Here is a 17,960-nt window from a genome sequence, read left to right as displayed (position 1 = left end):
TACAGTGATGTTTCACAGCAGAAATTCCCCCAGTGCCATTAAAAATATCAAAACCCTTCATTTCTACAATGAGAAATAATATTCATTGGAGCCACAGTTATAAAACTAAAGGGAAACTACAGCTGTACGGAACACCAGCAGCTTTGAGAGAATGATGTGCCACCTCCCAGAAATGAGAAACATTTCAGAGTACGATTGGTTTAATGAGGCATACAGCCACCAAGGAAAATGTAGGACCGTTGACACCTTTTCAACTGTTAATATTTGTATATGTTAAAACAGTCCAAATTCTTCCTGTGAGCTTCTTCTTTCTCAGTTTTCTCAGGTTGGGGAAGGGCTTGTGAACACAGTGGAGTTTCTGTTCTCCAGAAATGTCAGACATTTCAAACAACTTTTTTGTTTCCACAGGACTGAAATTTCACGCTATGTGAAACTTTTTTCAATAAAAGAGTTCATCACTAAAAAATAACATTGAAGCTATGGGCATACCAACAGTTTCCATCAAAATTAATTGCGCAGTAATCAATCTGCGTTCATTTAAATTTGCACTAACATGCTGAATCATGATTTTCTGCCCTGTAAGAACTGCTTACAGCTGCAAAGTGTTTTTAAGGCATTAGGAAGGCTGGATAAGATTTCAATTTGTATTAGACTATTATGCCTATTTTCTTTGAACAAGCTTATTTTGAAGTCCAGCACACAGAACTTAAATGTGTACTAGATTCTTTGTTTGCAAATGCTGACTGAATTTTGGATGTCCGCAATCCTGCAACTAGCACTGACATTAGTTGGGTTTGAGGCTGTAGAACGCTTTGCAAAAAGAAACTTCATAATCAGGTAACATTTTTCTTTGAACTATACTGCCTCTTTTACATACTCACCAGTAAGAGATCGGGGTTCTTCCTACCTAAAGACGAGAACTTTGTCAACATATTTGCAAGGAACCTCTTGTGAAAGAAAAAAGGAGCTTTATCCTCTGTTTCTCCCCAGAAGGAGACTTCATCTTTGGGATGAGCTAACATAAGTGCTAGCATCAGCTCACCCTTTCTCTAGACTTGCTGAACAGATAGGTACTGACTATAATACCACTGAATGATAATAGACATTTTCTCATCTGTAACCCTACTGTCAGTCTAGAACTAACTCCTGTCAGTCCAGAATTTAAAAGATGGTACCTTCATAATGTTTCTATGATATCAATCTTAAACACAGTTGTTGAAAGAATAGTTTCTGTGGGAAAACATTAATAGCAGGAGTATTCCATGTATTTGATACAGTTTGAAATAACGATTCTATTGTTTTGCACTCCCGAGTTAGCATTTTTCAGTTAATTTGCCTTTAAAAAGGCTGCTCGATACAGTCCAATTTGCTCTTTCTATCCATGAGGTTTTTATCTTCCAGTTTGATCTTTGCATCCTTTGCTTGCCTTTTGCTCAGGAAGCCTATTAATTTCTTAACCTGGAGAGGAATTAACAGTCGTAGCTTCAACTTTCACAAACACTTAACCCCACTGCTCATATTCTAGGGTTAGCTCCCACGTGCACAGACGGCTTTGCCCAGCTGAGGAACTGTCAGTGCCAGTGAAGTTTAATTAAAAAACAACAACACTGTAATGGCTGGAAAGAATGCTTCATGGAGGAATCTTGTAACAGGCTACAAAATTACCACAGTTTGTCCCCAAGCAAGAGGCTGCACAAAACCAGACTGAGCTAAGGACATTCTGTGGAGGCTTCCAGCGTATATCTGTGGCAACGAATAAAGAGCCCAGTGTGCAAGGGCTGTGGGCAGCCAGGCACGGTGTGTGCCGAGCAGGCTCCATCCCTACTGCCCTTGTGCGGCACAGCCTGCCTGCTTCTGTCCTTGCAGCGCAATACATGGCACCAGACAAGCTGTCCCAGGGTGCCAAACTCATTTCCTTGCCTAAGCGTGCAGAGCTAACGCTTATTCAGCCTCAGAAGACTGAAGTTCATGAACATGTATATAAGTGGTTGAAGAGCAGCCCCACAGAAGGGCATCTTTACTGTATGCAGGTTTGGAAACCACCATATAAGAAGGACATAAAATGATTAGCGTGTCCAAAGGACTGCTACTAAGGTGCGGAAGGATCTAGAGGACAAGATGTACAAGGAACAGCTTAGGTCTCTGGGTTTGCTCAGCCCAGATCATTGGAGCTGAGGGGAGGCTTCACGGTGGCCTGCAGCTCCTGACCTGGAGTGGATGGGCAGCACTGAGCTCTGCTCTCTGTGGCAGCAACAGGGCCTAAGGAACAGCATGGGGCTGTGTCAGAGGAAGGGCACTGAAGGTTAAGGGACGGGTTCTGCACCAGACAGTGGTGGACATGGAACGGGCTGCCCAGAACAGCAGTCTAGGCACTGATCTGCTGGAGTTTAAGGAATGTTTAGACAGTGCTCTCAGACATAGAATTTGAATTTTCGGTGGTACTGTGCAGATCTGGGAGTTGTACTCAGTGATCCTTGTAGGTCCCTTCCAGCTTGTGATATTCTGTGATTCTGTGATCCTCAACACAGCTGAAATGATGAACTAAGTATTCCCTGAGAGATATCTGTGAAACATGATAAGAAGAGAAAATAGCTTTTTTTAAATTCAAGCCCTGTCAGGATATAAAGGAAAAAAAAAGGGAAAAGAACTAAATAAAGTTCTAAAAAGATATTCTTGAAACTTGACTTCCTAGGTTAAACTTTCCCTTTTTCACTTGGAAATAATATACTTCTTTTGATACTAGGATATCCATTTTCCTTGATACAAAAGGCTGTTTCTTTAATCTCTTTGCTGCATTTTTTCAGTCTTTCTATAGAGGTGGATAAATGGATATGTATTTCATACGCTTGGGTTAATCCTCAAACACTGCATTGTTGTCCTTTTAATATAGAATGTACTAGTGTAACTTGTTCCTGTAATAGTTCAAATAGTTATTTTTTTTTAACAGGCATTGCTGAAAGATCCTTTGTATATTGGGCTGAGACATAAGAGAATCAGAGGTCAAGCCTATGATGATCTTCTTGATGAATTCATGGAAGCTGTGACTTCAAGGTATGTGATATATTTGTGCTGTTCATTGGTGAATGCCATTGTGAACTTCATCTTGGAAGAAATAAATGTCCTTAACTATGTAAGGAAGAAAGAGTAATGAGATCAGAGTTGCTATGTTTCTGATTATTTTTTTTTCGGAGCATTATATTTTATAAGATGACAAACTGTCTCTAACTTGCCTTCAATAATGTCATTTTATGAATTCACTGCATGAGTGGGAAAACTCATCTTGAGATGAGTGAATTAACTTTTCAAACTATTTTTTTGCAGTTCTGACTTCATAAGGCATCAGCATCATACTAGGAATATGCTGTTTTTACAGCCTGCTCGCCATCATGTTTAAATCTCTCTTCTCCTCAGGTTTTAAGGTTGCATGCACTTTGCACTGAATCCCTCTCTATTAAAAACAAGAATAACAACAACAAAACAGGAAAAGGAAAATAAAGTCACCCTAGTCTCTGTCCCAACCCAAACAAACACAAGACCGATCTTATAAAGTCTTGTTTTTAAATGTCATGTTATAGACCTATTCCAAATCAGCTCTTTCTCTTGTTTCCTTCTCTACTGTTCGTAAAGTAGTTAGATTTATTATTAGAATATATGGAATAGTATGTTCTATGTCAAATGACACACTTGCTTACATTTTCCTTTGTCGTTAAAATATTTGGAGTTCTCAAGTTCTCATTCTGCATTCAGTGTGTGTACATTAAATAGTCTAAGTACCAGAATTCTTATCAGAACATGCTCCCCTCTTCTGCGGTAAATCGTAAAGCCAGGACTGAGCTGTGGGACCAGGAAATGCTTTCCAGCTCCTCAGTCTCAATTTGTGTCCCAGACATGTTTTGAATCCATGCTGGGACCTCACCTGGATGTGCACAACCTCTGTTCTCCCTGCCCTGGATCCTGTGTAAAATAAACTAGGGCAAGAGAGTAGTCTTAATTCCCGTACTTGAGGCATAGGTTCCTCTACATGTTGCTATACTCTTACCCATTACCCCCTCTTGGCTGAGAGTCCCTTGTTCTTAATCTTCCTACAGTTCCTTTTGAGTATTCTCTTTCAGGTAAAACTGATGCATTTCTATCTCCATAATAGAAGATTTGGAACATTAGAAGTTGCTCTATGGACCAAGTTTTGAAAATTTCTAATTTGATGCATTCACTAATTCACCCTTTCTTTAAAATTGAACCATAGCTAATTTTAGATCATTTTAATCATATACTGAAGAAAATTGTCAAGGTCAAGCAGAATACTATTTCAGTAATGTTTGATGGTTGATTTGTTCTCCCGTTCTTTTTACTCGAAAATCTTTATAAACAGTAATTTTGAGTAATTTTTAGCAATTGATGTTAACTTGACCTTCTGAAAGATCACTCTGTCCTCAGCTGCCATGGTCTACAACATTGTCCTTTATTTCATGTTTGAAGTGGAGAACTAAAAATTCAAAGTTGTTAGCTGTTTTGGCTGTACTATGACATCCAGTTATGATACTCACTTGCTAAGATGAAGGGAGAAGTGATGTAGCTAAGACAGTCAGGACCATTTGTTCAATAATTTAATATACTCTACATTAAAACTTATATTGAGGTGAGGTTTTAGCAGCTCTGTTGGGAACATGCGGAAGTAGGCAGCTGTACAGGATGGTACATTCATCAACTGGAATATTTTCCCTTTCACAGCCTTCACTGCTATTCACTCCAAAAAACTTTTCTTGTAAATCAAAATCATTTTTGAATGAGTCTTTATTTTTTTTAATAAAAGCACACAGAGAAAGACTTAAAACATCCACTAATACAAGATTTTGGTACAGTATCCACTGTGTTATCATAGCAGAATGAAACTAGTACAGTGTGATTTTTCCCAGATGTGAATAGGCATAAGCATATGGAAAGTATATGGATTTCTTCTGGCATAAAGTCAGCAAACAGCTTTTATTTATTTACCTATGTCTGTATCTGTCTGATTATTTGTTACTGTTGCCAGCAGCTGCCTTTGCTGTGGACAGGTGCTGTAATTTCTGCGGACATTACCCAGTTTTTCTTGCTTTTGTCTTTGCACAGCGATTTGAGGGTATGAGGATATACTAAATGGAAGGAATGTCTTATAATATGGGAAGTAAAAAAGAAATATCTTCAGCACCGAATAGCACAAATCAAAATTAAAACCTGTTCATAACGATTTGCTGTATTTTACCCTATGGAGATGTGGGTGATAAAACATTTTATACAGTAGCAAATTTTCCAGATGATAAGTTGTTCTTAAATGTCTGCGTTTACAGAGGAAACTCTGAGAGAAGGGATTGCTGAATAGGGCTCTGGTAGCTGGGGTTGATCCACCAAGACTTCTTATAAAACTAGAAGAAGAAACTCAATTTTTTTATTCCAGTTTCCATTTCTTTCCTACTTGCTTGCAATAATGTATTCATTTACAGCAGTGAAGGGATTTTGGAAACACTTAAAGGGAAAATATGTAGACTAGAGATAGAACAAGAAATGAGGGGAGACGAAAAAACAGCCTTTTATTAACAGGAACATTACTTATCTGATATAAAAAGTGGATTTTTTCCTTTTTCTGAAGGAAAAAAGGAAATTTGCTTCCTTTTAGCAAATCTGGTAAAGATAGCTCCAGCTTGAACGCCTCTGAAGAAGACCAGAGTAGGGAAGAATAGCATGCTATCAGCTTGCTTTCTGCTGCAGTTACTGTGCACTGGGGAAGGAACTGTGCACTGCCCAGAGAGACAAGGCTGACTTGTACCAGTGGTCTGTGAACAGTGAGTAAACTTATAGAAAATGAAAAGTAATCTCATGTAACTCTGGAAGGTAATACCGCAGTCCCAAAGAGTTGTGCAGAATTTTTTTTTCTGGTATAAGCTAAAATTTGTGGGTTTATGATGTGGAAAAGCAACCCTATACCATTGAAATTGTCTTCTGTAGGCATGATGTTTTTTGTTTTTGTGCGCTTTTCTGTTTCAGTTCAAGGTGCAATACTAGTGAACCTTAGAGAAGTAATCTCACGTATCATTTATGTTCTGATCTGTAATTACATTTTAATTAAATCCTTCCCCATTACTTTTATATGCTCTCCTTTTCTTAAGCTTGTGGTGCACAAAACAAGCTGCTGACAATTGTAATTCAGTATGTTCTGTCCTAAATAATCATGATGTAGTCATTATTACTCATTTGCCTGATTATATTATTCACAGATGGTAATAGTGCCTCATTTCACATCATGTGTTACTTTAAAATGCTGCATTATGGTAAGTAAGGCTTATCTGACTTTGAAAACAACTGTAAGATTTATCAATCATAAAAAGAAACACACAAATACTTAGGTCACTCCAAAAATAATGTCTCCTGTTTATATCCATGGAAACTGCAACAGATCAAAAAGCACAATAACACTGTTTGATAGAGCAAATTCTCAGCTACAAAACAGTTTTTCAACATAGTCACCATCACTAGCTGTGCATTTTTGCCAGAAATGAACAAGAGCCTGCATGACACACTCATCAAAATCTTTATAGCCACCTGAAACACCTTTTCAGTGGCTCTTGCCACTGCTGAAACACACCACCCACCACCTCACTGTGTTCACATCCACTGTTTGGTCTCCATCAGAGTTCCGCAAGCATCGACAAATATCAGTGGATGCTAATTTTTTCCACACAGAGGAATTCAGTGACACACCTTTGCTTCATCTGCACTTCCATGTCAGATGCCATGTAGTCAGACTGCCTCTCTGCTGCCGACTGTCACATAACAACAACAACATGTACCACAGTGTTGACAACAATATTCAGCCTCTACTTCCATACCACCAAAATCTGCCTGTGATTCATGGGCCAGAATAATAAAATAGGAGGCATTACTTTTGAAGCAGTGCTCATACTTCAGTTTTTATTTAGTAGATGACATTGGAATAGAATTAAATCTGTAAATTATTAATTCAAAATGGACATAACTTCTTGCAAGGCAATGTACTGTCAAGAAATCAATACAAAAGGGGATTATAGCTGTGCATCGTTATGGAATTTTTTGCACAACACATTGCTGCTAACAATGTATTCACGCACAGGTTGTTAGTAGAAGGACATTGGCACCTCTATCCTCTAGTGCATCGTGGTACTGAAAGACTAAGACTTGCATTGTGCCTCTGTGTTCCTGTATTGTTCAAGTAGAAGTGAGTGTTAGGAGCACAGAAAAAAATACTGCTGCAACAACTCCCTCCTATGGCAGTCTTAATGAAAATATTTCTGTTTACAGATTTTTTCCCTTAGTGGGGAGTTGATGTTAGCTGCTTTATAGCCCTCTTCCCTTCCCTTTGTGCTAGTTCATTTGGTGGTGCAGTTCTCCAAGTTGGTTGGCTGGGTGGTAATTTTCTGACACTCCAAAACTAAATGAACCCAATCTGATCTTCTGCAGTGAGAAGTGAGAAGTCTGCTGCTTTTTTTTTTTTTTTAATTTTTTTTTAAATCCCAGTTTAAATCTATTTATGCCTTTACCACAATCTATATCTAATATTTGTGTCCAACTTTCTTTAATGTCAATATAAACCATGAAATTTTGTCCTCTCTCTTCTTTCTGGTCTTAGAAGTGCTGAAATCTTCAATTCATGATACTAGCTTATCTACCTTCACATTTTTCTTTAAAACTCATTTGTACTTTTGTTAACTAGAAGCTGAAAACAGATTGCATGCGTTGCTAGATTGATCACTGCCCTAGATAACCAAGAAAATGTCTATATCTTACTTTCAACATCATGTTTTCTATCCATCCTTTTCAATAACTTTTGTTTCTAGCACATGGGTCCAGCCATTTTTACAGCTTAGCACAATGGATTTCAGCTTATTTAAGCCTATTGTTTGGTTCTGTTGTAGAAATAGTCAATAACAACACATCTGCTAAAAATAAGTCCATGTCTCTTGTCACAGGAGCAGCGCTCATCATTTCCCAAATACCAATATTCTATGCAGAAGCTCTGATCTCAGTCCTATTCCATCAGTGTCCTTGGCAAGAGAAGGATCTTTGCTTTGTCATCTGAAACCACAATTAACTTTCACAGTGGTTTAAACTGTTGTGATTCATCATTTCCTTTCGCTTGCACGCTCTTGAGAAATACTGACAGCTTGCCAAGGCAGTAATAAATAAACATAAATATTCCATAGTCTAGATTTTGGTGACAGTCAAAACACCAGCAACAGTGAATGTTGGGAGTGCTGCTGGGACTGCTTCATATGAGATGGAGAAGTGGAATGTGCTGCACTATTCAGAGGCTGGAAAGGCCACAGCAGCTATTTGTTTTCTCAAGGTTCTCTTCGTGGAAAAATATGAATGAAGATAAAGCCATATTAGGTTTTTCATTTAATATGCAGAGTTAATCTGAATCTCCTACAACACAATTATGCAGTCTTTCTGGATCTCCTTTAATGCTGCTTGCCATGAAATAATCTACTTAGTTGTTCACATGAGATAAGTTTGCACAGTGGTACCTAATGACCAAGGTCAGACCTTTCACAGTGGAAGCTCAAGATTTGCATTTGCAGGTATTACAGGGTTTGGTTGTTTTTTTTCCTTTAAATAAACTGAAATTAAAGTAAAAATCATAGAATAATATAAATGTTTGAGTTGGAAGGGACTTTTAAAGGTCATATAGTCCAACTCCCCTGCAATGTACAAGGGCATCCACAGATAGATCAGTTAGCAACTCTACTAATGAGCAGTATTCTAGCTGTAAAATACGGTTTTTAAAAGACAGAGAATCTAAATCTTAGACCAGTGCAATTTGTTATGTGTGCTATTCCTTCTTTCATGGCACTGCCTTCTACCAGTCTTTTCCTAGGACCTTGCTTTACACACTTTGCAGAACAGGCAAAGAACAAGGAGTAGACTTGGAGCTGCATTGGCAACTGTGCCAACTGCATGAATCTTTTTGGGATTTTATGACCGGTAACTTCTGACAGCCTTAAAGACTTTTACATATGCATTTTGTGATTCGTTGCTGCGGGCTAAATTACATCTGATTGCTGGAAATGACACAAACATACACTTTGTGGGTTTTTCAGGCACAGTATTTGGCAAAAGGAAAAGTGAATCTGTCAGTGAAGTGAAATCATGGCAGAATAGACAGACTCTACTCACATCAAGTTTATTTGTAGAAAGAGTGCTTTTATTGTTTGTTATGCAGGACCACAGAGAAATTCTTAGCAAGGATCAGTAGAGGAATCTTAAAGATACAAAACCTCATTCATTTCTAAAAAAACCAAGAAGCTGTAAGATTGTCGAACAGTACTGAGGGAGAAGGCAATTGTTTTGTTTTTGTGGGACTAAATAGAGAGAGTTGGAGGTATTTTTAGTATTTTTAATATACTTCTCGTATTCAAACTGATTTTTGAGATTGGAATGGGATGTGTTCATGTTCTAATAAAGCTCAGCTATGTCCCAGACTCTGCAGTTAGTCAGAACCCAACCAGTGAAGAACACACTGTTCTCAAGCTTTCCTTCTCCACCTTATTTCAATAAGGGGTTTTTAAAGTGGAAAGGGCTTGGGTAAACCTGTGCGACCTACTGTAGGGAACCTGCTTTGGCAGGGGGGTTGGACTCGATGATCTCTGGAGGTCCCTTCCAACCCCTACAATTCTGTGATTCTGTGAAACCCAGTTATGCTCCTTCCTCTTTTTTAGCTGCAGAACATGGTGGGCAGGATCCTCAGTAGAAGTTAACTGGTGCAACTGCATTGCAAATGGAATGAGTGTTGATTTATTTGAATAATTTGTGAGCAATATTTTAACATACATGAGATAGATTTCCTGGTAAAATAAAGCTAATCAAGGTCAATGATGTAAAACAAATAATAGTTGTAATAATTTGTTGGTCTCCTGCTTCAGTACAAATTTCAAAGTTTCTGTGTGCCAGTAACAAGCAGATTCAAGTATCACAAGAATAACAGGGAAAGTTGCATTCTGAAAATTTGTAAATCTGTAAGTATAATTCTGCAAGTACAATTTTTATAAAATATGGGATATTACCCATATTACCCCTCAGATATTCTAAAATGGCCTATCATCACCTGCGTCTGCCAAAATAACAGGCCAAGATGGGCTCTCCAAAAAGACTGCATTGCTTAGTTTGTTCTGAACTGAATCTGTACAACCTTCTCTGTTCCTGTGTTGATTCACCAAGGAAACCTGCATCTGTGCAGATAAGATGAATATAATCATGAACCTCGAGCAAAATTAATAGCACACAACATCAGTGATCCTAACAGATTCCAATGGGGGTCTGGGGAACGAGAAAATATTTTAACACTCCAAATGTTCTGATATCAACATATTATTATATTTTAAGCCTTTGACAAACAGCTGTACTCTCATATCACAGTATTCTGTACAATTTTTTGTACAGTCTTCCTAGAAAATTGTAATGGAAACTTCAGTTACTTCTCTTTCCATCCTAGAATCTACACCAGTAATATGTCCCTACAAAGCAATATAACTGACTAAAGAGTGAGACATGGCACTTCTGAAAATCAGGACAATTTTCATTTAGTACAGAAGTTTGGATTTAAATGCTGACTTGTGAAATGGAAGCATTTAATCTTATCCTGAGATTACAGCCAAATTAGCCTTTTAGCTATGCAAACCCTGTGATAAGAACTGTCTGCCAGGGATTTGGAACTGGAATCAGAATATGCCAGAGCTGAGCTGTGAAGCTGTGTGTGTTATCTGCACCAGTAAGTACAATAATATATTTATTTTAAAGATAATATGGAGTACCTTAAAGGAAGTCTTTTCTATGTCAGGAACAACAATTTATGACTTTGTTTTTTTTTCAGTCTTATGAGCATATCCAATGACATTTAAAACATCCTCCATCCAATCTGCCTAACCACTTTGTAGTGATGTGTAAGCCTTCTTACAGTCATGCTGCACTTAAAGTAGTTGCAGATTAATACTTTTTTCTTTTTCATAGCTGGGAAGTGAAGCATAAGATAACTGAATGTAAATTAGATGTCCTTGTGGGAACAATCCACTTGCCTAAATGTAGAAGTACAGCATTGTATCCTCTTTGGCTTCCAACTGCTGGCTTAGGTTCTTTAGTTGTCACGCACACTGAGTCCTAGCTGCCAGTTCTGTGCAGATGCCATAGATACCCCATGGAGGGCACTGGGTTCCTGTGTTTAAATATCTATTTCATACCCCAGTGTCTACCTTTATGTGCTTGAAGGCTTTCAAGTACCAGCCCTGAGTGACTTTTCTACTGTTACACAGATAGATTACTGGCAAGAAAAGAAGAACCCTAAATATTCTTTGAGGTAGACTTACACCTATACAGCTATCCCTAGCAAACATCTATAGTTTTATATATAAATAAATACAGTTACATATATATAAAACTATGGTTGGATATAGTTCTAATAAAATTAAAATTAAAACTAAATCTGTTGCATGCAGATTTTGCCATTGTTTTGAATGCTGAGAGCTACTTCTCTCTAATTTTGCAGTCTCTCTATACCTCTCTGCTGCCAGGAAGGCATACTAAGAGCTTCCTTAATTGAAAGCAGTTAAAGGCTGCAGCTTTGAATGGCAAGATAGGGCAATTTACTTACTTTACTGATTCATATTCTTTTTTATTTAAACTAGACATAAGGAGACAGTATTTGATGTCTGCTATATTCTTGACACTTTCTGGAAATTCCAGATGCACATCTTCCTTCTGCATAAGCAATCACTAGTGTTTATACATCGCTGTGAAAAATATTAGCCTGGAAATGGCTGAAAAATGAAATATGACACTTCAGACCCACTACCATATGTAAGTGAAGTTAGCTGACATTTTGTTGACGCCCACAGTTGCGCCAGTGCTAACAAACCCCAAATAAATGATGAAATATGTTTAGCTCATGCCTCTAATTACCAAATTATGAAAGTACTTTGTTATTTATAGTTAGTTTAAATGAATAACTGGATTACTGGCATTGGAAGGTTGCTGATCATGTCCACAGAAGCAGATAACTGATGGGTTATCTTATCTAAAAATGAGGGTGCACATGAAAGGAAAAAGAAACACATTTTGAAAATCAGACTGGAGTTTTAGTGGTTCAGTGATGTTTCTCTCCTAATCCCTTACTCTTTTAGATTTTGCGAAGTTTTGAACAATAAGGAGGAAGAATTTCTTCTGCTATCCCTGCATTGGCTCTTGCAGAAGGAAATTCTTTACGGTTTTATCTCCAGCACAGCATTACTTTGATACTTCTCTCTCTGAAAATGGGATTTAGCTTAGTACAAAACCAGAAGGTTATCTGTTTCAAACATTATACTTTGGAAACTGCAAGAGACATATCACTTAATTGGCTAATTTTATTTCAGAATTTAGTGGATTTTAACATCAAAGTTAATCATTCTAGTTGCTGGTTTGTAGCAATGGCTACTGGAAAGAGACTGCTGGCAGGGTTTGCTGAAAATGAACTACGCAGATTTTAATAAAAATGGAGTTAAACATAAATATACCAGCAGTATGTACGAGAAAAAGCTAAGTCTTCTTTCCAGAAGACGTACTTCTTGTGAATATCTAGTTAATTCATGCTATACATTCTACTTTTTAACACTGCTTTGCAATGATCGTGTAATTAATCCACATTGTTAAAAGGTAATTACTTGTTGTGTATGTGTTTGTTTCCTTTTATTTTAAATATTTCAGTGTAACAGATATTTGGAATCACTGTTCTTGCTCAGGATAGAGTTCTGATATAGAAAACACACCCAAGAGTTATTTTGCATTTTAAAGTCATATGAATAGCAGTAAGCTTATTTGTGTCTATTATATAACCAGAAGGGTTGTAAGAAAAGTTAATAAGAACGGAAGAGTCTGCAAATTTGAAAAATGCAGGAAAAAGTAGTTTTCTTTTAATAAGCAATTAGCTGATGCATGTAATCAGATTCTGCACAAGTTGCAACCATTTCTAAGCAGATTATTTGTCCTGGGTGTCATTTGGGTTTATAGTTCTGTGCTTACGAGCAGAAAACATTTGCAGCACAAATCTCTGAAAAGCTGCAATGCTCATAGTAATCTCTTATCTCACATGCTTTAAAAAACCATGAATATCTTCAAATTTAGCAATAATTAAGCCCACTTACATATATTTTCATCCTGCAATATTAAAATTGTTATATTTTTTTAAGCTTCCTTAATTAGGCTCAGAATACAAAGCCTGTCTTGTTAGAGATTTTGCCCTTGTCAGCCATGGAGGAATCTAAAAACTTATGAAGTCAATTTCTGTGGTTGGAAGTAACGAGCCAGACATTTAGAGATCTTTTTACAGTATTGAATTTTTATTAAAAAGACTTTGATTAATCTTTTCTGCTGAAAAATTGATTATGATCTGAGCATATGCTTGACTTCTGGAAAACTACGTTTCTTCAGCTGTTTGACTGTAGACATTCCACTGAATTTATACTGGGGTGTTGGGTAGGGTAAGAGGCACAAAAGCTAATTAAATCATTGATCCTTCACTTTTATACAAGCTGATTTAAGAATGTCATAGCATCTACAAAGAAGTGCTCTATTAAATCTGTTAATCATTCAAATTTGTTTAAACAAAAAAGATTTTTCAACTTAAGCCAGACTGCACAGTGTTAGGGTTTGTTTTCTTTTCTTTGCCAGAAACTACAGAAGCTGTAAGTTATATATGGAAAGTATTTTTAAAGAACAACGTTTTCAGGATAAGAGAACTGACTGCAGCTGGTTTGGTATATTTTCCAATTCAGATTTCAGAATGGGAACCAGCTGCTCCTATGTTGCTCTTAGCTAGAATGCCAGCATGAGCTGATGGTTGTGAGGTGGCCATTTTGGAAATGGTGCAAGTGAAGAATAGAGGATGTGATCCCCACATCAGTTTCTGTTGCTGAGTACCTTCTTACAGTAGCAGCACCATCTTCAAACACTGTTATATTTGGATTTTTTTTTTTTTTTGAAAAAAAAACAAAACAGAATTAAAGAGGGAATCCTAGCATACAGCATCCATGGTGCATTTTTAACAAGTTGTCACCTGAATTAATCAACATGCAGCTGTGCTGTTTGACTGCCCCAGCAGGTGCCATCTGAGCAGATGGCTCCTGTTTGCTGTCTCTGGACACAGGAAAACTCGTACCACTTCTCTTTTAGCCCAGATGTCTTCTTTTAGCTGTAAAAGCAAGTATGCATTGGTACACTAATGAAAACTGAGACTGTAGATGATGAGCTGTTATTGCTAATTCATTAGAAGTGTGTGATGTATGTTTTTAAAATAAGGTTTGTCTTTAACACAAATGTGATGGCGAATTAAGAAATATAGACTGGCCTATTCATAGAAAAGAAACATGAGTGCAGCAAGCAGTGCATTCTTTGGGATTTTGATTTAGACAATGGGGGCTAAGCTTTTTTGGTCTGGATGCAATTCTCATATTTACTAAGTATCACAAATAGTATTTAGTCCATTTTTCCATAGTATTAGACACAAACTTGAATAAACTGGGAAATTGAAAAAATAGATTTGATCAACATAAGATTCTGTAGTGGTATTGCTTACTTATTTTATTTGCAAGAAACCTACTGAATATTAGAGCAATAGATACACTGAATTTTGAAAATAAATGATAACAATGTTATAGCATATACGGAAGTAATTTGCTTAAAATCTCTTTGAGTTTACGCAAAAGAAGTTAACTTTGAAGCCTTTTTTGACTTCTATGTCAACTTCCAAGAGATTTTTTTTTCCACAAGAAAGAAATTTTCATACCATGTCCTGAAATTATATTCCAAAATATTCTCGTTACACTCACTTGATAACAAAAACATCTTGTTATGCTTTCTTTAGTTTCAATCCCAGTAAACTCTCACTGAACTGAAGGCAGCTTCTGCACATATTCAGTATGGCTGGAAAATCTAGTCTTGTCTAGGAAGTGTTGTGCTGCTTATTCTAACTCTCTGACCATTTATTGTACTACAAAATAGCCAAATAGTGCAGTTTGCAATTGCAGCTACTGGTGTAGGAGCATGCTAAAGAGAAGACTTGAGGTCTGAAGACAAGAAAATAGCTCTGTTTCATAGGACTCGAGTATTTGCACAACATGCTTTTGTTTCATAATTTGGTGTTTAAACAGGTTTTTCAACCCTGTATTTGGAAGAAGAGGGTCAGATTGCTGAGAACAAGGAGTTAATATACACTCAGGCAGTTGGAAAGGTTACTGGAGCTGTAGTGTTTTCTCAGTTGAGGATTGTTGGCAGCAGTTTTAGCTTAATGAGCAAAGGCAATGTCAAATAACCACTTCACAAAACACAGGACAAAATAGATTCTTGTCAAAAAAAAAAATGGTCTTGGCTCCAAAGAAAACCATTGCTTTGGTTTCAGCTTCAGCAACTACTGTGACACTGTACTATATAAAAGTTTTTGAATGTTATCTCATTTTCTGTCATATTGCCTTCTTTCTTTGTTGGAAATCTTACACCAACTGAAACAGAAGGGAAAGTCCAAGTGACTCTTTTTGGCTGATAAGGGGCAGTACAGTTCTTGAGGTAGGGGTTTTAAGTAATCTGCTGTGTCTTGGCATTCGTTACACTGGAACTATTGCTTTCCTATAGGTGTTTTACTGTAGTTTCAGTGTATCCCACAGTATTCTCCTGGAGAAGCTGGCAGCCTTCGGCTTGGGCAGGTACACCCTCTGCTGGGTAAAGAAATGGCTAGAGGGATGGACCCAGAGAGTGGTGGTGAATGGAGCTAAATCCAGCTGATGAGTGGTCATGAGTGGTGTCCCCCAGAGGTTGGTACTGGTGCCTGTCTTGTTCAATATCTTTATTGATGACCTAGATGAGGGCATTGAGTGTGCCCTCATCAAGTTTGCAGATGCCACCAAGTTGTCAGAAAGTGTCAATCTGCCTGAGGGTAGCGAGGCCTTTCATAGGGATCTGGACAGCCTGGATCATTGGGCTGAGTCCAATGGGATGAAGTTCAACAAGAAAAGTGCTCTTTGGCTGCAACGATGCTAGGCAGTGCTACAGGCTTGGGGCAGAGTGGCTGGAAGACTGTGTAAACGAAACAGACTTGAGCGTGCTGATTGACACTCAGATGAACATGAGCCAGCAGTGTGCTGAGATGGTGAAGAAGGCCAATGAAATCCTGGCTCGTATAGCCAGGAAATAGCGTTTCCAGCAGGAGCAGAGAAGTGATCATCCCCTGTACTCAACACTGGTAAGGTTGCACCTTGAGTACTGTGTTCAGTTTTGGGCTCCTCATTACAAGTAGAATTTTGAGCCCTGAAGTGTTTTCAGAGAAGCGCAATGAAGCTGTGAGGGGTCTGGAGCACAAGTCTTATGAGGAGCACCTGAGGGAACTGGGATTGTTTTGTCTGGAGAAGAGGAGGCTCAAGGGATACTTCATCGCTGTCTACAACTACCTGTGAGGAGGTTGAGGAGAGGTGGAAGTCAGCTTTTTCTCACAAAATTGGCTTTGAAGCTGTTGAATCATTTTAAGAGAAATAGCCAAGGCTGACTTCTGCTTATACCCAAAGAAAAAAGTGTTCATTGTAGAAGACAACTAACTCTTTTTCTATGTCCAGTTTTAGAAGTCAAATATGTCTTTAGTACAAACCCAAGGAAGATGAATCATTGGTGTGAACAAACTTTAGAAAATATCTTTGTTGGATAAGAATATCTGTAATAGAAAGCAATTCAATTTTATTGTAATTATTTTCATTTTTCAAAGAAAGAAGCTGGATTTAGATTTTTTTTTCAGTATAGTATAGAAAAAAAAAGTTAAAAAAACTCTAAAAAATGTAGAAAGCAGAAAACTAATGCAAGCATGCTATTCTTTTGCCAGTTGTGTTACGGACAGCAAAAAGCTGTATACTACTTCTGAAGTTCAGAGTAGAGCTGGATGATACCAGAATAGATCTAGTGCAGATTGCTTTTTATCTCAGTGTGAAAAGTGCTATGCATTAGAAACAGTAAAAAACTCAAAAATGAAGAAAAAAAAAGATAGCCAATTTTTGTGGATTTTCATGTTTTCATGCAAGGGCAGAGGCTGCTCAAGACAATAAGTCTGCTGTGATGTGGCTTGGACGTTCTTTGCTTAAGGCAGCAGCATCCTGCCTCACCAGTCCAGGAGAAAGGGAACGATCACACTGTCTATGCAGCATCTACAGCAGCTCACAAGCACAAGATTATGTGCTAACAGGCTGAGCAGTGTCCAAGTTTTATGTCACTGCAGAAGAGAGACCTGTGTTCCGAAACACTTGTTCCCTTGTAAGAAGCGAGTAACTTTTCATTAACTCACTCATTCCGTATTTTTGACCATATATGCTTCTGGTTTTGCTTACCTCCTCCTACTACTTGTAGTATCTCATCTTGTTGCCTTTTCTGCCCTGTGGACTTCTGTAAGTTCCAACTCTTCTTTTTCCTTTACTGATCACTTATCTATGAAGAGATTCATTTAATCCTATTCGTACCTACGTTTTTACCCACTGTTTTTCTTAAAATTATCTCTAATCCTTCTATGTCGTGACTGTTCCCTTTTCCATACACTTCTAGATTTTGATTCATGATTCACAGTCTGCTTTTCCAGATGTATATATATATATATATTTTTATTATGATTATTTTATTCCTTCGCTTTATGATCTCCATAACTTCTGCAGTCTCTCCCCTGCTATTTCTGAAACTACTGTGTCAACTTGCTTTATGGTGGGTCCTGCAGCCTTGGCTCCTTACCTGGCTCTGTCAGAACAGAGCACAGATGCCACCGTTCCCAGGCCTGGCTTTCCAGCAACAATTAAGGCTCAGGGAGCACATCTAAGATCACATACTACCATGACCCACAGGTGGTGAAGTCACAGTGAATATATTTAGTGACAGGAACTGGGGTGTGTGTTGCAGCATGCATT

The 17,960-nt window shown here is 37.8% G+C and overlaps 1 protein-coding gene across 4 annotated transcripts in view; it reads left to right on the top strand.

The window, feature by feature from the left end:
• Positions 1 to 17,960, top strand: part of ME1 (malic enzyme 1) — a 156,500-nt gene that overhangs the window by 83,709 nt on the left and 54,831 nt on the right. For all 4 annotated transcript variants that reach the window (XM_042881691.1, XM_042881674.1, XM_042881666.1 and 1 more), the window contains one exon: positions 2,948 to 3,051. In XM_042881691.1, coding sequence (XP_042737625.1) covers positions 2,948 to 3,051 — 104 coding nt within the window. The remainder of the gene's footprint in view (positions 1 to 2,947; positions 3,052 to 17,960) is intronic.

The sequence above is a fragment of the Lagopus leucura genome, unplaced genomic scaffold (assembly GCF_019238085.1).
Source record: "Lagopus leucura isolate 7727_CA_CO unplaced genomic scaffold, USGS_WTPT01 Super-Scaffold_73, whole genome shotgun sequence".
Taxonomy (NCBI): Eukaryota; Metazoa; Chordata; class Aves; order Galliformes; family Phasianidae; genus Lagopus; species Lagopus leucura.
This window is presented reverse-complemented; position numbering and strand designations above follow the sequence as displayed.